The 22,489-nt window shown below is 42.2% G+C and overlaps 1 protein-coding gene across 1 annotated transcript in view; it reads left to right on the forward strand.

The window, feature by feature from the left end:
- The window catches only part of phlpp2 (PH domain and leucine rich repeat protein phosphatase 2), a gene marked incomplete at its 3' end in the record, with an annotated part of 74,912 nt that overhangs the window by 47,569 nt on the left and 4,854 nt on the right, over positions 1–22,489 (forward strand). The window contains exons 7-17 of the mRNA XM_080729234.1: positions 7,141–7,287; positions 9,157–9,387; positions 13,737–13,939; positions 15,436–15,496; positions 16,352–16,447; positions 17,854–18,009; positions 18,815–19,015; positions 19,107–19,269; positions 20,582–20,712; positions 20,903–21,016; positions 22,197–22,394. Of these exons, the coding sequence (XP_080585360.1) occupies positions 7,141–7,287; positions 9,157–9,387; positions 13,737–13,939; positions 15,436–15,496; positions 16,352–16,447; positions 17,854–18,009; positions 18,815–19,015; positions 19,107–19,269; positions 20,582–20,712; positions 20,903–21,016; positions 22,197–22,394 (1,701 nt within the window). The remainder of the gene's footprint in view (positions 1–7,140; positions 7,288–9,156; positions 9,388–13,736; positions 13,940–15,435; positions 15,497–16,351; positions 16,448–17,853; positions 18,010–18,814; positions 19,016–19,106; positions 19,270–20,581; positions 20,713–20,902; positions 21,017–22,196; positions 22,395–22,489) is intronic.

Genomic DNA, 22,489 nt, shown 5'->3' on the forward strand with positions numbered 1-22,489 from the left:
ATCAGTAGCACCCTGGACATCTCAATGGAGACCAGCCGGTTTAGTTTCAGAGTCCTCTGATTATTGTTCCATCTATCTGGAGCATAAAAGGTGAAGGCGGTCTCTCCTGGCTCACTTTTCATACGTGATAGTCTTAATATGTGCCTGTGAGCTTGTTTCACATGCGGTAACTTTCATACTTAAAAGCAAAGTCAAATACAATGGAAGCTTGCCGCACAAGGCCTTATAAATTAATGAACATTTTTATTGTATATCCTTTTAGTTTGGTTGCAAATAAGAACGCCATGTTTTATAATGTTACAGTTGTTTGCTGAACTGTAAATCATTTCGTTTCTTTTTTTCCTCTTGAAAACAAAGCTCTGTATGATTAAAGAATGTGCAGAATAATACATAGCCTTTAGTTATAAAAAAGAATTTCTCTGCTAGATCTGAGAAACCTTAGCATTGCATTGTACATAAAGTCAATCAAGGAGGAATTGTGATGTTTGGCGGGAAAAGAGACAGAGAAATATGGTCTGACATGGAAACACCATACAGCCTGCCAGATCCACTTTAGACACACTAGCAGCAGGCCTGTAGCCCAACACTCAGTGGGCTGTCTACCTGGCACACTTCTTTGTCATGCAGTATAAGTGCAGTGGGGCGCCTGTCCACTGCATGGTACTGGCTCAAGAGTTACTATGCAAGGAGGAATTGTTGTGATGTTTGCAGCTGGCAGAAGAAGGCTTGCATGGAAACACCTACTTTAGACTTACTTCTACTTTAGTGGAAATAGTAGTACTTATACTTTCCTTGAGTATTTCCATTTATCAGCACTTTACTTTTTACTCCACTGCAATTTTTTGACAACTTTAATAAATTACTACTTTATATATTATTATTAAACACATTAACAAATTAATTCTTATTTTATACTTTGGTTATTCAAAAATAGCTTGTAGATCATCTATTTTAGAAAATGTTTGACACATTTGGAAAAAAATACTTTTACTTTGGTATATTTTTATGCCAATACTTTTGTACTTTTACTCTCAAGTACAATTTTTAATACAGGCCTTTTACTTGTCTTTTTATAATGTGGTATTGCTATTTTAAAAGAAAAAGTCTTGAGTATTTCTTCCACCACTGTCGCGCATCCTGCCAAACTAGCACCAGACCTGTAGTCCAACACTCAAGCCCCTGTCCCACTGAACAAAACCCCCATGTAGTATACAGTCTGTACACCCACTCATATCTGGCTTTTGTCTTTGTGGGAAAGGTTACAATTTGCATTCATTCCCAGGACAAATGACTGTGCAGTAGTCACTGGTATTTACTGGCTCCAGCTCTGATCGGCAGTGATGGAAACACAACACCCGAGTAGACATTTTTGGCCACTTTTCCGGCCAATGCTGTGAGAGAGCTTCTCCTGATTGGAGGGGAAGAGGAAACTCCCGGTCCCGGAACTTCACGGGTTCTTGAAAGTTCTTGGTTCTGGAAAGTCCTGGTTCGGCCCTGTAGTTTAGACAGAGCCGAACCAAAATAAATTCATCTATCTATAAATGCGAGAAGTCTCTGTGAGTCTGTCTGTATTTAATCCGCGTATCTCGAGAACCGTTCGTCCCACCGGCTTCGACCCGACCCGGTGAACGGTTTTCCCGAAAAGGCGCGAAACGTTCGGAATCTCCTTATGCGGAGCTGATTGTTGACATCAGGCTGTTCCGGAGGAAATCGGCGCAATCGCTGACTTATTGTGACATCACATCATAAAGGGCTCTGACATCACATACGCCAACTGAACAACGGGCATGATGGGTATTGCCTAACAACCGGAGGGGCATCATTCCCCATGGGTGGCAAAGAAAGCAGGCTGCGTATTACTGCTCAAGATGAAGACAGACAGATAAAGAGATATCCATATATGGGCATACAATGGACGCAGACAGAAATATATCTCCATATATGGGCATAAATGGACACATGCAAACAGATAAATGGGGTTTGCGTTAAAGGGTGGGGCATTCATTCCATATGTACATCGTTCTCGAGTAGGCCGGTCCCCGACTAGAAGATTGGCCACCCGAAGGGCAGAGATCTCCATATATGGGCATAAAAGGGACTCAGACAGACACATACAGAGATCTCCATATATGGGCATAAAATGGACACAGACAGACAGATACAGAGATCTCCATATATGGGCATAAATGGACACAGGCAAACAGATGGTCAAAACAGATTGTATGACAACAGGTATAATGGGGTTTGCATTAAAGGGTGGCGCATTTATTCCCTGTTCCGGAGGAAATCGGCGCAAGCGCTGACTCATTGTGGCTGACTCATTGTGACATCACATCATAAAAGGCTCTGACATCACGTACACCACATGAGTCAACAAAAAACCGTACTGTGTCTGCAGAGATCTCCATATATGGGCATAAGTAGACAAAGGCAAACAGATGGTCAAAACGGGTCCTATGACAACAGGTATAATGGGGTTTGCATTAAAGGGTGGGGCATTCATTTCCTATTTCAAATTCGGCATGCGCGTTCCCCGCCGCAGCAGGTAGTACAGTGCCTGGCCTCAACCCGACCCGATACACGATTTGCATCAGCCCTACAGCTCTGTAGTGCGAGTATATCACTATTTTTTGTGTCTCAGATTTCATTGTGATGTCACATGTGACACATCAGAAAAACAAGAGACGTTGATAGGAAAGGAGTCAATCACCAGTCTTTTGCGTATTTACCCATATTTTAAGAAGCCTGCATATTAGTCTTCTTGGCATGGTTCTTTCTTATACAGTAGGAATGTGCAGTGGATGAGACTGATTGCTACTTGACTCCACTCTACTCTGCTTTTTTGGTTTTCAGAACAGATTTACTTGTGACCCCATCTAGCGTCTCCAACCGCCTCTGATTTTACTGTGTAAAAAAGGTATATACCCCTAGCAATTCATGGGTTGCATTTGTAGTCCTACACCAGCCATGTTGAGGACCAACACAGGTGTACTGATTGGTGTAGAACATTAGTTATATGCCAATCAGACACATTGAAACACCTGTTTCAGGTCCTCAACATGGCCGTTTAGGACTACAAATGCAACCCATGAATTGAGCAAACTCTGTAAAACAAAGGCTAGAGCAGCAAATGTAGAAATCAGATATCATTGATTTATCGCAAGATGAACCACAAGTTAAGTCAGTGATTTAATAGTGACAGACATTTGTCGTAACAGGAGCTTCAGAAGCAACTGAAAAAATAAAAAAGAGAGAGCTACCAGTTGCATAGAGAAAGCACAGCATCTGTTGCTCAGTTGAAACTTATAAGGATCTCTAAAATATTATCATGATGATGACACAGCCTTAATAGTAGGGCTAGGTTAAGTAAAAGAAACACACACATTTTGTTTAACTTATTTTGAAATATTTTGTTGTTACATACAGTGTTCAATTCTCAGGTCTCAGCTGCAAATACAGCATAAGCAATAATGCTACTGCCTGCTCACACACATCTGAAATACAGCATGATAACATGCTACTGCATGTTGACACATCTGTGAAAGCCTTCCAGATGACTGGGTTGTGATGAATGAAGTGACGCATGGTGGTGAATGGAATGGACAGGAGGACACGGCATCATAGAGGCGTCCTCTGTGTAGCCCATGTCACCCATGTTGTCATGTGCTGCCAGCAACAGCGATGGCTGCCGCCATGAGTCACAACCCATGCAGACCAAAGAAACATCCTGTTTCTAAAAATACATTCAAGAAGGGAGGTAATGACAGAGAGGAAGGAGGCTCAGGTAGAGGCAAGAAAGTGTATACCATTATATATGTTATGTTACGCACTGAAATGTAAATGTTCTTCCTCCCAGCCTGCAGCAGAGTATGTCTCTTAGTAGAGTATCTCTCTCTTAACACATCTGGTGCCAACCCCGAGTTTCCCGAGTTTGTATTGATACCAACGCTGTGCCAACCCCGAGTTTCCCGAGTTTGGGCCGTTTTTGAAAAAATAAAAATAAAAATAAAAATATTAAAAAAAATGTTTTTCAAAATTTTTTTTTGGACCTCCAGAAATGTATTAGGCATGCATGTCATACCAACCCATTCTTTCAAACATGGCAGCCATGTTTGTTTACATCTGAAGAAAACATAATGGCCCATAAATCATGAATGCCTGAACGGATTTCCAAGCAGATTTTTTTGTTTGAAAGCTGTGAACAGTGTGCACACACGTGGTGCATCATCTAGGCATGGGCGTGCACTTTTTACACAATTGCACAATTACATGGAAGTCTATGGTAACTAGGGTTGCCACCCGTTCCGTATAATACGGAATCGTTCCGTATTGGACAATTAAAAGATGCGTTCCGTATTGAACCAATACGGAACGCGGTTTGTTCCGTATTTAACCAAATGCCCCATAAAGGTCTGTCACACAAACCTCAACACAGAATTTAACAATAATGAATGAAATAAAACACAGGAAAAGACAGCAAAAGGAGGGAGAGGCACGAAGGACCGCCTGTGCGGCGGCTCGCAGTCGCTGCGGTGCGCTCTACGCTCTGCCTACTGTCTCGTCTCCTCTCCTCTCCGCCCGGCCCCTGTCTGCATATGCACTGCATGTCGCTGTCAATCACCGTTGCCTAGTTACAGTCAGTGATCACTGAACTTCCTCCTTCCACCAGGCAGATGCACACCGTGCGCTTTAAAAGCAGAAAAGAACTAGTGCTAGATCTGGTTAATCGTTTTCAAACTGAAATCGCGATGTGAAATCCCGCGATCAGCGAATCGCAAAGGCCACGGTTTCTCTGCGAAGTAGACTTCCCAAGCAATATGGAGACGTTTTAATTTTTAAAATCCCTTCATAATTGACTAAAGCAATGATCAAATCAAACTGTGGTGACTTTCTTTGCTTCCACGCATCTCCGCTGAAAGAGAAAGTGAATGTGATTTTTTGGCACAGTGGCCACTGTGCAGGAGCGTGGGAACAGCATGGGAACTAGGGTGCTGCAGGTGTTACAGCACCCCTATGGGGAAGTTCTCATTTTTTATTTAAATAAGAAAAGAACAAATCAAACATAGCAAAAATACAATATAGGTTATACCATGTTGTGTGTTATAGTTATAACTATTCTATGCATTTCATGGGTTTGGGACTGCATTTCTTCGCCGGCCGGCGGCTGTGCCACGCGCACGGAACGCACGCACCGCGTGCCCAGAAGAGGTGTTCCTTATTTCAATTTCTGAAAGGTGGCAACCCTAATGGTAACCATGGCAACGCGGGACATTGGCCAGAAAAAATCATTGCAACATAAGTGTTAAGAAAACCAATATTTCTAATTTCAGGAACAAACATTGCCACATATCGGGTCTTGTACATGATAAAATCTACCCAAGCATATCCAGGCTTCTTAAAAAAGGTGTTCTCTATTTGTAGTGATTTGATCCGACACGGAGTTACAGTAAATCACCTCTTTTCTCTTCTCAGGATGATACATATCTGCTTTAAATGTAGCCTTCCATAACTCCACATTGGTGGATAAACATGAGTTTCTAGTACTTAAACTGTCAGCAGTCACATCAGAGTGTGAAAACTGAAAACTATGATCCTGGGTGGAACGAGCTAACAATTAGTGTTGGATTATTGTTATTATTTTAGATAACATATTGATCATACTATTTTTACATACTTTAAAACATATCTGACGGGGGACTTTAACTAACGCTAATTAGGTGCCTGGGTGGTGCAGTGGTAAAGTACCTGTCCACCACCACAGAGTCTAGGAATCCACCGCGGTGCATCCAGTTTGGTCGAGCATCTATACAGACAAGGAGGATGATCTTTGTCACTGCAATATCCCCATATTCCTGGCCCTCTCTATGGAGGCTGCCATTTTCTTTTACAGAGGGCGCTAGAGAGTTTTTCTCTGTGTGCTGCTTCAAAAAACATCTTTTCACTTCCTCCCAAGTAAGGAAGTGACAGGGAATTGTCTGTTGCCAGATTTTGCCAAAGAAATAAGCCCAACAGAAGCAACTAGGCTATTAGGCCTACTACTTTACATTTACAATTGAAAATAGCAGATCAGCAAGCTCACAATGTGTCACATTGCGACGGGGACCTATCTCCATTCCAACATGTCTCCATGTAACCCATTGCGACACATTGTGAGCTTGTATATTTGCTATTTAAAAAATATTGAGCGGGGAAAAGGTAACGTGAATAGGCTGAGGTGGTGGCTGTCAATGGGGAATGTTGTATGAGGCGCTATGTCCACCTGGTGGGGGTCCTCACTGGTAGGTAAGCCACTAGTAGCAACACATGTTTGGGGAGGAAATAATTGGCATAAAAGGATAAAGGGTAAAAAGGATAGGCTATTTAAATGGCTATTTAAATGTCGGACAGGTCCGTCTTGATGACATGACTATAGAGATAAGACATGACTATAGAGATAATGTGTACCGTTTTGCGTGTTGTTTGGACAAAATCTGTTGCACTAATGTAAAAAATATATATTCACTAAAATTGTGGTGGCGCTATAACAGGCCGATGTATAACATTTTGGGGCAGAAGTTTTGCTCTGGCCTTCAAGGACACTGTGTGCACAGTTTCACGCCCATCGATCAAACATGAAAATGGAATGGAAATTAGTTGTGCACAGATGGACAAATGCACACACATATACGGACTGACAGATGGATCGGGGCCAAAACTTGGGATGGGACGATAATCATTATTATCGTTTATCGTGATAAAAAACACTCACAATAATCGCATTGTGGAGATTTAAATTTATCGTGAAATTATCCTCTGTCATGCACTGGGATCAATTCAACTTTTATTTGCCGAGCTGCATATCTAGTAGCATTTAATCCCTCTATAATTGGTCAAACGGACCTGGAAATACTAATAATGGATGTTGGAGATATCTTGATTATCACGATAATATCGTAAGTCGCAATTTCTTTGGTCACAATAATCGTGCCAAAACATAGTCTTAGCCACTCCTTTGGCCTGGCTGGGACAATGTATGGAATACATTTACAAGAATAGATGGCTCATTCATTCCACTTTTTTATCATTGTTCCAACGAAGACTAAACTCTAATCTCTAGTCTAGAACATGATAACCTTTTCTTCCTTCTTCTCTTCATGTCAGGTTCTCCCAGCTGAAGAGCCTAAACCTGTCTCACAACCGTCTGGGTGTGTTCCCTGAGTCTGTGTGTGAGATTCGGACCTTGACTGAACTCAACCTTTCCTGCAATGGTCTCCACACAGTCCCTGTGCAGATAGGCAACCTGCAAAGGTGCGGCACACCAACATGCACACTCACTCTAAATATTAGGCCCTCTGTGTGTCCGTCCACATGTGTAACTGTTCAATATTTGTTTCTTTTCACTGGTCATTTCCTTACTGCTGATGCCTTTTTTAATTGCCCGACCCTATTGTACTTTATTTTATGTTCGTTGTTGATTTACCTAAATGGACACTGCAATAATCGTGTTGTTAGAGATTGTACTTGTGTGGGTGAAACTAGTGTCAGTGAAACTTTGTGAAAGACAGTGAGAGTGAGACTGTGAATAGAATAATGAAAGATGGGATTTGTTTTCCTCCCAATGTCGTTTTAAAGGTGTTCATTGTTGTGATTTGCTCAGAAACAGGTCTCCTTGTATCTCCAGCTTTTAGCAAACATAAAATTAATGTTCAGGCAGGTAGGGATACCAATTTAGCCTATCAGGAGAGCGATCTCATACAGGATAAACAAGTGACACAAAGAAGTGAGCAGACAATTGGCAAACGCACCGGAAAATGACATTTCTGTTTATTAAAGAGGCGGTGCCTTAGATTTGTACTTTTTCTGGTTTTCATGTGTCTAGGAGGTTGACAGTACTTCATTAGACCCCCTGGTGTATTCCCTTTGTATTTGGGGTTTCTTACTGGAGGCTGACACCTTGTGGGTTAAAAGTGCCGATCCAAAAACATTAAATGACATCATATAATCATCCCCTCCCCTTTTACCATTCACCCAACACTGTGGGCGTGGCTAACTTCAGCTGGGTCTCCACCCACCATGACAACCAGGCATACTTAATGAACTGGTGGGTGTGGCCACTTAAAAACCTAATTTTAACTCTTGTCTTACTGAACATTTTTTTGAAAAAAAAAATCTTCCTTCTAGTATAATCATAATACCTGATAATCATGTTTTAGGGGGGATAAAATCATGCCACTGCATCTTTAAAGAGCTGGAGATACAAGGAGACCCCTGTTACTGAACAAACAGAGTATAAACCATAATCAGAATAACTAGATTTAGTTGCAAGTGACAAGACTATCCAATGTATGTAAATTCTGTTCTGCTCATTCCTGGTTTGGCTCTCATTTCAGTACGGTAAATATTTGATGTATATTGAAACTGTTAAGCTACTGTATTCTTAATGTCTAAACAGAGATTTCTTTTAAATTTGATTTTTCCATTTCCCCCATTCAGAAATCTTTGCATTCATAATCTAAATTAACGTAGTCTGCATCTGTATGGCAGCTTTAATGGAGTCAGTGAAATGTGTAAAGTTCAGCTGTTTCATTATGTAACCACATTAAATCATCCAAGCATCTAATCTAGGCCATTTTTAATGCTGCTGTCACACTTCATGTTATAGTGTAATATGCAATAAATTCATGTAATTGCACATCCATAAGCAGATATTTGAACCTTTTATTGAATTCTGAGCTGCAGTGGCAGAATAAAAATAAAAGGTTGGCTAGCTCACTGGTTCTCAACATTGGGTCTGGGGACCATCAAGTGTCCAAATAGACCCATATGGGCCTGTAAGAGTGTACAAATGGACCCTTAAATTCAATTTGTACATTGCACACCACTGAGGTTTTATTTACAGTGCAGATTAGGGTTCCAGTAACCTTAATCTACACTGTAAAATCTCCAGTGTTTATTTAACTCTCATCAGACCCGTAAGGGTCCATAAGGACCGCTGGTGGTGACCGGACCCGACGTTGAGAAACAGTGGTGTAGTGTGCTATAAATGAATGCAATTTCACATTATCCACAAGCACATACTTGAACCTTTTATTGAACTCTGAGAAGCAGTGGCCGAATACAATAAATAAATAAATGCAAGTTAAAGTTGGCTAGCCTTTTCTGTCTGTGTCTTTTAAGCCTACAGACCCTCGCTCTGGATGGAAATCACTTGAGCTCCCTGCCTGAGGAACTGGGAGGCCTGTCTCAGCTCAACAGCCTGGGCCTTTCCTTCAATAACTTCCCCCACATCCCTGCTGTGCTGGAGGGCTTGAACGGGGTGGACAAGCTGGCCATGGCTGGCAACAGAGTGGAGAGTCTGGAGCTGGGCACCTTGGCCCGAATGAGTCACCTGAAGAACGTCGACCTACGGTAAAAAAAAAACTATTATTAAAACTCACACACACACACACACACACCTTTACACTTATAATGGCACACCCAAAATTGGGATTGATTATGAATTGTTTATTTTAGTAAGTTATTGATTTTATTTTAATTGATTAAATCAATTAGTTTAACCTTTGCACCCCTAGAGAGCTCTCTGTCTCTCTGCTTGCTCTCCCTGATACTCTGTCTGTCTGTCTGTCTGTCTGTCTCTCTGTCTGTCTGTCTCTCTCATCGTCTATCCTTCCTCAGCAGTCAGTGCATGCATAATGTAGTATCAATCCACAAGTGATGAAACGAGAGAGCCCCCCCATGTTAGTAAATCACACAGTGAATGGGAGCAAAGGAAGAGACAGAGACCAGGGGAGACAAACATAAAGGTTTATGGGCCGTCCGGGTGGTGCAGGGGTTAAGTTCCTGACCACCACCATGGAGACTAGGGTTTGAATCCTCCGCGGCGCCTCTGGCTTGGTGCTCCAATGAACACAACAGGCTTATTGGCAAGAAATTGGGCCACTTACTTCCTTCACAGGTGTTAACAATGATACTAATTTAGGATCTTTCATTTAGTGTAACCGAGTCTTTCCAGTGGGCCAACATGCACAATGCCAGCTGCCTGACTCGGTGGTGTGTCCTGGGGTAGCACGGGCCAGGAGTGTAAGCCATATAGGCTACTGTATTTGGTTCAAACAAAAAGGGGTTTGTAAAAAGGTTAAAGTTCTGTATTGTGATAGTAATGAGTGCTATAGCGTTTTTGTTCAGTAACAGGGTTCTTCCCGTTTCTCCAGCTCTTAATAAAAATACAAATAAACTGTGCGTTTTCAGTTGGGTTGCCGAAAGTGTTCCACTTCCAAATTCGATCTGCTCCTTTAGTTGTGTCATAACTTCCAGTGTATCATGTATGATTTTTTTCTCCTGATTGGATAAAATTGGTATCCCGAATGGCATCCCGTTTACTAAAGAGCTGGAGAGATGGGAAAACCAACCACCTTTACCGAACAAATACTCTATTGAGTACTATCAGAATATAGAGCTATTTAACACTTATGTTAACGAAAGAAAATATCACTTACTGCACCTTTAATTAATGAAAGACAAATACCACTCTTTTCATCTCTAAATCTAACTTTATTAGGACAGACAAATGGATTCCTTAAAACCGACAGTGTTCCTCTTGTCACCGGCTTAAACTTTAGCCATTATTCATTCTGTCTCTCTGTCCTTTCCCAGCCAGTTCTGCCTCAGCAGCCTGAAACTCAGAGCTTTATTGACTTGTGCCGGCAGGCTGGATTTATAGATCAGCTCAGTGGAGCTGTGTTGGATTAAATGGCTGCCAGGGCTGCAAGCGAACCTTCGGAGGTTCGAACGTTCGTTCGTTACGTTGGCAATCGAAGTTCGAAATTAATGGGTTCAGGTTTTTTTTTTTTTTTTTTTTTACACGAAAAATAATTATCAGAATGTGATTGGCCTATTCAGAATATCACAGTAGTAGAGATAGCCAGATACGAAATAAGTTAGGCCTACCGGTAAACACTAGCCTAACAGTTAATGGTGACCGTTATAGTAGTTATAAAATGCACCAGAACAGCTTGGAGCGATCAAGGACCGTCCTCCGCTCCAATTGCGCTCCTATTTGGGGCCGCGAACCGGGTGGCGAATCAGCCTCGCTGACACACGCTTGTTGACAGTGAGTGAGAGCAGCTGTCCTGGGCAGAGAGAGACGTGTGTGCTTTGAACAGCGAACACCCAGCCATCCACGCACCCAAAGATTAAACATCCCTTTCTCCTAAGCATGAGCAAAGATGGATTTCATTGCAACCCCCTAAAGGATCTATAATCAATGCGATGTATGGGGTTGTTACATCGAGACCAGTTTAGCCCGAACGCGACGAGCTCCGATGCAGTCACCAAGTCTAATCATCATCATCCGTGCAACTCCGCTATACATTGAGCCTGTTCGTCAACAAACTGTGCGACATTTTCTCCGATTGGGTTGGATTTTCCAAGTGTTAGCCTAGGTGTTAATGCGGCCACGCATCCATGCGTTTTCAATGGATAAAACAGCGCATTTAAAACATTTCCTAGTTTCCTACACTGTTTAAAGGTACAGTACGTTCGATGGTTCGAACGTCCGAACGTTCGGTTTTTATTCAATTGAACGAACCATCGAAGGTTCGATGGTTCGTTCCGAAAATCCCCCCGAAGTTCGAATCCCTAAAACAGGGCTAGATTACAGCCCTAATTTAGGGCTGCAAGCGAACCTTCGGAGGTTCAAACGTTCGTTCGTTACGTTGGCAATCGAAGTTCGAAATTAATGGGTTCAGGTTTTTTTCTCTTTTTTTTTCTTTTTTTACACGAAAAATAATTATCAGAATGTGATTGGCCTATTCAGAATATCACAGTAGTAGAGATAGCCAGATACGAAATAAGTTAGGCCTACCGGTAAACACTAACAGTTAATGGTGACCGTTATAGTAGTTATAAAATGCACCAGAACAGCTTGGAGCGATCAAGGACCGTCCTCCGCTCCAATTGCGCTCCTATTTGGGGCCGCGAACCGGGTGGCGAATCAGCCTCGCTGACACACGCTTGTTGACAGTGAGTGAGAGCAGCTGTCCTGGGCAGAGAGAGACGTGTGTGCTTTGAACAGCGAACACCCAGCCATCCACGCACCCAAAGATTAAACATCCCTTTCTCCTAAGCATGAGCAAAGATGGATTTCATTGCAACCCCCTAAAGGATCTATAATCAATGCGATGTATGGGGTTGTTACATCGAGACCAGTTTAGCCCGAACGCGACGAGCTCCGATGCAGTCACCAAGTCTAATCATCATCATCCGTGCAACTCCGCTATACATTGAGCCTGTTCGTCAACAAACTGTGCGACATTTTCTCCGATTGGGTTGGATTTTCCAAGTGTTAGCCTAGGTGTTAATGCGGCCACGCATCCACACGTTTTCAATGGATAAAACAGCGCATTTAAAACATTTCCTAGTTTCCTACACTGTTTAAAGGTACAGTACGTTCGATGGTTCGAACGTCCGAACGTTCGGTTTTTATTCAATTGAACGAACCATCGAAGGTTCGATGGTTCGTTCCGAAAATCCCCCCGAAGTTCGAATCCCTAAAACAGGGCTAGATTACAGCCCTAGCTGCCATATAAAAGCAGCGGTTCTGTTCTGTTTAGAGGGAGTGGGAGGGTCTGCAGGGGCTGCATCTCTTCTGCCTGTGAAAGCAGTGAACATTACATAAACTGACATCAGCCTGTATGAGAGAATGAGCATCATTTACTTTATGTGCTAATGATCATTCAATATACAGTAAATTTAAAAAATATCTAAAACAAAAGTTAGAAGTACATTTTTGGAAAGATTATAACTAGTTTTGACATCTGACCCTAGTGTAGAGGGAAGCACAGGACCCGACCCGAGACTCTAGCCGGATCCGAAATATTGTCCCTCGGTTACGGGGTCAAAACCATTCTAATTGCTGCAAGTCTCAGTTAAGTGCTTCGGAAATGAATGGATCCTATTGACCTGTAAAGACCCAATTTGCTTTTTTCATATTGTATTAAAGTCTTTAACCTGTGGTTTTGAAATGAGACACGTCTTAATTCATTTTCAACGAGAGGCGAGCAGGTATGGAGATGCGGGCAATCTGTCATGTGGAGCGGCAATCGTCTGCAGTCCTGTTAAACTGTTGCGTTCATGCTCGTTTCACGCACACGTGACAAGAGCTGGATTGTGGTCAAGTGTTTTCTACTCTAGTCTACACGCAGGACAATGATTTGACACAGCTGAAGAAGGTTTAGATTGTCTGCCGTCTACTCGCAGAGAAATATTTCTGTCTGTGTGTTGATATGATAAGTGCAGTGCGATTGTGCGACCCTGCTGATCCAAGCGAGGACACAGGCGCAGTAACTTGTGTCTCACGCTCGCTCACCCCTTCTGCAGAGCCCTTCACTCTCCACAAGTGGCAGAATCATAAAGCAACGTATGAATGTTACTGCATGCAGGGGTGTCGCACCGAATTCTGGGCCCTGGGTACAAGGATTCACTGCGGGGCCCCCATGAATGTTCTTCATAGGGGGAGGGGGTTTAACCCATTTAGACTGGGAACGAATTATTATGCATTATTTTGTGCTTTAACTATTGAAAAATAGCAGATATACTAGCTCACAGCGCGGCACCGAGTGCCACGCTGGGAGCTTGTATATCTGCCATTTTTCAATACCTAAAGTATTAAATAATGAAGGCCCCTCCACCTTGGGCCCTAGTAACTCAGTCCCACTTTTCCTCCCCTTGCGACACCCCTGACTGCTCCATTAATGTAGACTTAACGGGCTGCGCTGGGTGAGATGTGAGACCCTGGTGACAGTGAACCAGGTGACCCAGCTAGACGTGAGGGACAACAGCCTGTCCTGCCTGGATCTCAGCCCCGTCTGCAGCCTGGAGACCCTGCACTGCCAACGCAACCAACTGGGGACACTGACTCTCAGTGGATTCACCCTGCGCATGCTTAATGCCAGCAGCAACCGTAAGGGAAATTAATTTTAGCTTGTTTGTATTTTACCTTCTACCCCCCTTGTGGCTTCAGGCCCCTTGGCTCTACAGTTACATAATAAACAGACGTATGAGTGGCTCAGATGCTTGACTACCGATCTGTAAGGCAAGGCAAGTTTATTTGTACATTTCAACACCAAAGTTATTCAATGTGCTTTACTGTTTATAAAAGATTAAGGAGAAGACATGCATTATAACAGCACTATACAGCACTATAACTATCAGAGGTCGCGCTAGGATTTTAAACTGCCGGTCCCAATGTCCGGCATGATTACAATTTACCGGACATCTGATAAAAATTACAGTTATAATTACAGATATTTGTTTGCATTAATGACAAGCAGGTGCATAAATGCAGCCTAACACAGCCTAAGCATTATATTTTGGATTGAACTGATTGAACATAATTAGTATATACACATTATATATCAGGGTCATCTTGCACAAATACATTAATTACCAACATTACCATTTGCACATTGAGCATGTGCAATGGTTTCTCAATAATTTGTACGTTGCGTTTTAACACATTTCCTTCAGAACAACAAACAATCAAAGGGTAGCCTACTGCTCAAAAATGGGTAGGCCTACTTCAGATTAATCTTTCATAACGTGGCCCAGCTGATCAAGTGGTAACGTTTTAACGCGTCAACCTTTATGATTAAGGTTGTGTTTCATCTGGATGCAACAGTCCATTGTTGTGAAAGGTCTTAAGCATCCGTGTTTTTTGGATGTTTCATTTCAAATGCGTGTGCATTGTTGTTAATTAGTGGTTGTGCCTTCTCTTTTGAAATGTCTGGGACATACAGTATATTAACTTAAGGGGCTTTATTGGCATGAGAAAACATACGTTTACATTGTCAAAGCAAGTGTAAAAATATAATAATGTTGAAAATTGGTAAACGTGTCGTATATATAGTTGGAGGGGGTACAGCATTGTGTAAACAGAGCTATGTCACTTTGTGTCATTATATACACAGATATATACACAGATTATAAGAAAGAGAGAGAGAGAGAGAGAGATTATCATTTGATTGATATTTGGTTTTTATCAGGATATCCAGAAAGATTTATATTTTCCGGTCTTTGTCATAAAATATCTGTCAAAACCGGCAATTACCGGACTAACGTGACCCCTGATCACTATATAAAAGCACTTTTGAATGCAATAAAATAAAGGAGTAAAAGTAAATAAATCTCAACATTAGGCTGCGGCAAACAGAAAGATATATAGCTGTGATCAAAAAGAACAGAGTTGTAGCAGACCTGCAGTTCGCAGGGAGTTTGTTGCAGATGTGTCGATTTTATCGATTTTATTTTAGGGAGAATTCTAAAGACACCGTTATAGTAGTCAAGTCTACTGAAGATGAATGCATGGACAAGTTTTTCTAAATCCTGTAAAGACATTCCCTACAATCCTTGATGTATTCTTCTTACTGACTTCAGATTTTTACTATTATCTACCGACAGGCCTGACTACAATCAATGTGTACCCAGTGCCCAACCAGCTGACACACATGGACCTATCACGGTGAGGGCTGTCATTGTTTTTACATGTGTTCTAAAAACATCTGGTTCTAAAAACATCATGTTCTTAATCATACTGGGTTTATACTATGATTGGCATATTGAAAGGTGTAAGGGGCTTGCAAGCAACACAATGTGGTTACAGGATAGATTTTAACATTGATTCATGTCAAGAATCAATCAAGGGTCCAGTGAAATGTGAGTGGGGCATGTTCCACAAGACGGTGCTAACAACAACAATACAATATGAATGGTCTGCAGGACATTGTTGGGTAATAAGTCTTTATCACCCTGAAGGGGTTTATTTCTCAACATTCATTATCCAACTTATTACACACCAAATTAATAAAACAATTAGTACATTTACACAAAATGTAATAAAATGAACTTCTCATGCACACTAATACATGAAAAGAGGTATGACATGCACATCCATGACCCAAGTTGGGCAGGTGCTGAGACGAGTAGATACTAGAAAAATAAATAAAACGCTAGCACACTGAGGGCTCACAAAATTTGGTGCTTTTATTGCACCAAATACAGGTTGTGACGTTTCGAGCACACTGCTCTTCTTCAGACTTACTTGTGACAAGGGAGGAGCACAACTTATACAGACTTGTATTAGTTGTATAAGTTGTGCTGACTGTAACTCAATGGTAGGTCATATAATCCCAAATCCCCCCTGATTCCTTGGTCATGATGTAAAGCCACGCCCATTTCTGCCTAACCTCCCTAATTTCTGTGCATGCATGTGTGTTTGTGGGTGAATGTGTGTGTGTGCGTGTGCATGTGCATGTGCGTGTGCGTGTGCGTGCGTGCGTGCGTGCGTGTGCGTGTGCGTGTGTGCTTGTTGTGGCAGGAACCTCTTGGAGTACCTTCCAGACTGGGTGTGTGACAGCAGGAAGGTTGAGGTGCTGGACGTCACACACAACCTCCTGTCTGAAATATCTTCCAGGTTAGTGACCCAGAACAAAGTCTGCTTCTCATGCTCAAAATCATTTAATTGGGCCAAATATACACAATTATAGATTATGATGGCTTGTAATTGGTCATTTCACGGCCAATGTGAAATTGGTCATACTTTGGCGATGTGAAAATAGCTGCTCTACAAGCTCACAACACGATGCAACACGTTGTCAGCTTGTAGATCTGCTTTTTGCCACAAAAGACATATATATCAATACAATAATCGATAATTGCAGCCCTAGAGTCAATGTTGACTTTCTGTCTTGCAATTGAGTACTTGGCTCAAAGCATGCAGCTAATATGTACACGCAGAGATGTTCAGTGCCTAATATTATGCTATCAACTGGCTTACAGAATGTTTTTCTTTGGTTAATTGATTATGTAGCGCTTGCAAGATGTTTGCCTGTAGACACACCCATGTGCATTGTGCACACACACACACACACACACACACACACACGCTTGTAATGAAGAAATAGACATAAAATATCTATGTTTGCGTCTCCGTGATGAGATGACAGAGTGACATGAAGTAAAAGGAGATTGTTTTCAACCTGGCTCTATAAGCTTGGCTATTGTTTCCCCTGTCATTATGACAATGATATTGCATGATGTCACTCACAGACTGTATACATGATACATCATTAAGTCATACTCATTTGTGTAGTTAGGGCCAGTAACAGGGTTTGATTCCCGAGCTCGCCGATCTTTGCTGTTTGTCACTCCCCCTCTCTCTTTCCCTGTTTCCTATCACTCTTCCACAGTAAAATAAAGGAGGAAAAGCCCGTAAAAATGTATTATATCCACTTAGGGTTATGGGGACAGAATACCAGCAGAGCAGAAACCCAGACGTTATCCCTCACAACCAGTGCAAGCATGTTTGCGACAGCGGAAAGGAAAGAACCCCCAAGCTAATTTTGACAAACCTGGATGTCATGAAAGACTTGATGTGTTGTGTGTGACTATACTTATACTACTGTATAAGCTTTTGCATATATTGAACATGACTAGACGTTCACAGTCAAAGACAGAAACTGGTTGAGAGAGAAGAAAGATGTTGTGGCAGTAGGACACAAGACGTCCTCCTTTGGAGGGCTCTGTTATCGACATTGATGCTTGTCTTCAACACAGTGTCTTTGCACTGGAAGACGTGGCCCACATTGACAACTGGGGGGGAGCTTGACTGCTTGAGCACACAAATATGACTTCTGCAACATTCTGCAACATGCAACACCCACAGATGGTTCAAACCCAAGGTTTCTGGGACTGTTCCAGTAGCGAGGGGCAGTCACATTGCCTGTGTCTTGGAGAAGATCATGTATATCTGCTGAACAGCCTGGTCTTGTCATTGTGTGGTAGACTGCTTAACAGCATGGTCTTATCATTGTGTGGTAGACTGCTGAACAGCCTGAGTGTCAGGAAGCTGCTGGTGGGGAACAATCGGTTGCAGAGTGTTCCTGACCTGCTGGACCACGTCCCCTTGGAAGCACTGGACCTCCAGCACAACAACATCACCCAGCTTCCTGATAGCCTCTTCTACAAGGCCTTAAAGTGAGTGTCTCTAGATCTGTCTGTCTGTCTGTCTGTCTGTCTGTCTGTCTGTCTGTCTGTCTGTCTGTCTGTCTGTCTGTCTCTGTCTGTCTGTCTGTCTGTCTGTCTGTCTGTCTGTCTGTCTGTCTGTCTGTCTGTCTGTCTCTCTCTCTCTCTCTCTCTCTCTCTCTCTCTCTCTCTCTCTCTCTCTCTCTCCTCATCTATCTTCCACTTTACCAGCAGGGCTGCGATATCAATGTAAAAGCTCAGAGATAAAACAACACTGCAGATTTCACTGTCTAGCTCTGACATACTGTGTCTCTTTTAAACTTAGCCCAGAGGAATGCATCTGTCAACAGGTATGTGGGTGTAAGAATGTCTAATTCAGTTCGCTATACAATATCAAAACAATATCTTTATGCAGTCCATTGATCTAGCACAAAACCCATTGAGAAGGAGATATAATGATTTGGGCTATGGGGTTATTGTCTAATAGGGTCAGGGAGTGTCCCATTGATTCAGTCCAGACAGTAACCTGAACCTTAGGTATCTCCCTTTTTCCTGTACGGTAAATCACTGAACACCCATTACTACTTAAAGTGCTCTAATGCACTTTTATGACGGTTTACCACGACCACTTTGTGCCATGTGGGATTCTTGGGCAGAGTTTCCTAAGAGTTGTAACAGTATTTGGGAGAGATATGTTTTTATTTTGTTTAAAGGTTAAATTTAAATATAATGTTGATGTGAAACCAGTGTTTATTTACAGTATTTATCAGTTTAAGATAATGTTTGCGTGTGCGTGTCTGTCTGTCCTGTCTCCTAGTTTAAAATACCTAAACATGTCGGCCAATGCACTGGAGACTCTTCCTCCCAGCAGCCAATCAGAGGAGAGCCTCAGCACACTCCAGGAACTGTACCTGACGGGGAACAAGCTGAATGAGAACTGTGCTGTTGTGTTGGTGGGACACCACAACCTACGAGTTCTGCACATCGCCTACAACCAACTTCTCTCCTTTCCTGCTAGGTGACATATAGCCTTTTTATCTCAAGGACCCCCAAATGTATCTGTATTTGACTGCAGTTTAACTCTCCGCCACTGTTCTTTGTGTGCACAGTAAGCTAAGCAAACTGGAGCTACTGGAGGAGTTAAATCTAAGTGGCAACAAGTTGAAGAGCATCCCCTCCACTGTGTCCAGCTGTAAGAGACTGCACACCCTCATAGCACACTCCAACCACATCACTGTCTTCCCCGAGATCCTCAACCTGCCTGAGATCAAGGTCAGACACTGCTTTTTTTGTTGTTTGTTTCTTAAAGGAGTAGTTCACCCCCAAAATGACTTTTTTTCTATTGATTACTCGTGCCTTGGAGATTTGAGTTCAATAATATTTTTAGGTTTTTGCATTCCTATGACAATTATTTGATTACAATAAATTGACCCTCATTGATTCCGGATGGGGACCCAAATGCATTTTGGTCCCCATCCGGAATCAATGGGGGTACATTTACTATAATACATTTTTTGTCTTAGGAATGCCACAAATACAAAAAATATTATTGAACTCAAATCTCAAATAAATAGAAAAAAAGTCATTTTGGGGGTGAACTACTCCTTTAACCGCTTAAGGCCTGTTTACGAGAGTGTTGCATACAAATAGTGAAAAAAGGTGGGAATAAAAGCTTATGACATGCCCACATCACAACACATTGTGGGCTTGAAGATCTGTTAGTTTTGCAGGGTTTGCAGTTGTGACACTCAGGTGTGATTGTCGCAAGTAGTTGTAAGTTACTTGACAGATAAAACGTGGTTTACACACACTACACTGAGCTGGACTGTGCTAGCTCGGTAGGACGTGTGCCTGTTTAGGTGGTCGTGGAATAGGGGTTGGTGTCTATTGTAGGTGGTGATATCTTTTGTACATGCTATTTTTTAGTGGTGCTCCTGTAAGGACTGTAAGGAGCCAACCGCTCCTACCGGTACATCTGGCTTTGTCCGTTTTGTCGAGAGAAAAGGGACGCCGAAGATCACATTGGCCAAGCTTTGTGGGACACTTAATGAAATCATAAATAGCACCACCCACTTAACACTGGGTGTAATTCTTTGCCTATAATGACATTCCCTCAAATAGAGAGGTCAGATTGAAAGTGGCTAACCACAATATCATAGATACTATTTCCTCCCGCGAGGGAAATTCAGTATTTTCAGCCCAACCCCACTGCCCACAAGGAGCGTGTGAGCAATTAGGATTTAAGAGTCTTGCTCAGGGTCACACAACGGCATTGCTACCCTGGCCTGGAATCGAACCTGGGACAACCAGGGGCTCTGGTTCCCCAGGCAGGCTCCCTAACCATTCAGCAATGCCGCCCCTTAATATGAATGTTCGCTGTCTGGAGGAGCCCTTTTATCTCCAAAACTGTTATTTTTCCACGCTTAACGTAACCACTTTCACTCTCAATTTCAAGATTTTTCAAAAAATAGCCAAAGTAGAAATATCTGTGTGCGTGTGTGCGTGCGTGCGTGCATGCTTGCGTGTGTGTTTAGTTATGAAAGCAAACTGTCATATATATCTTTTGTGTGTGCATGTGCTGTAGCTGGTGGACCTGAGCTGTAATGAGCTGACAGAGATCCTGCTGCCTGACTCGCTGCCAGCCTCCCTGCAGGAGCTGGACCTGACGGCCAACAGCAGCCTCATCCTGGAACACAAAACCCTCAATCTGTTCAGGTGAGACCAGGGGCGTCTGAGTTACTAGGGCCCAAGGTGGAGGGGCCTTAGTTATTTTACACTTTAGCTAAATATAGGAAATGTAAAATTATTGTTTTACTCATAACCCATAAGAATTGTTGCATGATGCAGAAATGGGTCCCGATTCATAATACACTCTTTTTTCTTTCCTTCTTTGTTGTGTTTTCAGTCACATCACCACTCTGAAGCTGGACCAGAAGTCAGCCACCACAACAGGAGACTCAGTGGTCACACCCACTCTATGGAAACATGGTTACACTGAAATGAGTGGTCAAAGAAACAAGTGAGCAATGGAAACCAAACCATACTTTCCACTGTCTTGGTTTCATCATTTTGTGAAGCCTTGTTTGAGAAAAAAAATCTTAGTGATGATTTAACTCCTACCCAGTAGAATTATCAGTGTTACAAGCCTTGGTGAAATTAAAAATCGACAAGCTTTCAACACATGCGTTCATAAGCGCATCGTTCATAAAGTCGTTCTGAAAGTGATCCAATCGGTTTAGTTTGACGCCTTTCGTTGTCGTAACAGCTGTGGTGTAGACTAGACTCTGCCATCCACTTCAGTTAGAACAATTTTTTAAACAACATATTTATAGTTATCCTTATTGTGCTTAATAGCTGTACAGTAGGAGAGTGGATGTGTTACTTGCCAGTGAATACATTGCCTGATAGAAGTGGAATATCTTTCATCCGTCTGTGGGTCTTGTTTAAGTTGAGTACACAAAGTGGTGTAGTCAAATACTTCCTGTGCATCTAATGGCTATAAAACAGCTTGTAGTGCATCATTAATGATGAGACTACTGTTGCCTGGCTGCTTTTCAGGGCTCCTGGCCACCCCATGGGGCCCACGCAGCAGTGTCTTGTATCAGCATTCACCCCATAGTGTTTCTATAAGCATACTGAAGTATGCATGAGCTTTACCTCTCTATCTCTACAGCATGAGAGGGATTGTGTCATTTGTATGTAGTGGTGGAAGAAGTACTTTTACTTTTATTTATCATTACCACAACATAGAAATTACTCTTACGAGTAAAAGGCCTGTATTCAAACTTTTACGTACAAAGCTATTGGTATAAAATATATATATATTATAACTCATCGCAATGTGACAGGTGTATTTAAAAAAAGCTGAAGTATAACATAGGGCTTAAGTGGTTAATATATGTTTTGTATGAATAAACTAAGTAACTTGAGTGTCAAATAATTGTAGTGGGGTAAAAAGTGCAATATTTGCCTGTATAAACTATTGTAAAATTGAAAATCACAGCCCCCTCACCCATTAGAAGGATATTATAATTTGTGAGAGGGCGTTGATTTTTCCATTACGTTTTACTTTTTTTATGTATATACAGTATATATTTGTTTAATGTTTATTTTATTTGAAAGTGTTATATCCCTTTAAGTACAGCACTAAGTGTAAATGTACTTACCCCTTGTTAATGTATGTGCTTTGCTGTGGACAGGTTGTGTGTGTCTGTGCTGGCAGTGGATCGTTTCGGGGACAGTGGTGTAGAGGCAGCTTATGGCATCTTTGACGGCGACCGCAATGAGGAAGTGCCTCGACTACTGCAGTGCACCATGGGAGATGTGCTATCTGAGGAATTACAGCGCTCCAGTGTGGACAGCGTGTACATGTGCAATACCTTTCTCACCTCACACAGGTAGGATTATCTAATAAATACACTGCTTCTCAAAGTGGTCTCTGGGGACCCGGAGGTTTCAGGGTGTCCCCGGCAAAATGAGGAAGATTGTTAAA

Source organism: Nannobrachium achirus (genome assembly GCF_963921795.1).
Source record: "Nannobrachium achirus genome assembly, chromosome: 7".
NCBI classification, from domain to species: Eukaryota; Metazoa; Chordata; class Actinopteri; order Myctophiformes; family Myctophidae; genus Nannobrachium; species Nannobrachium achirus.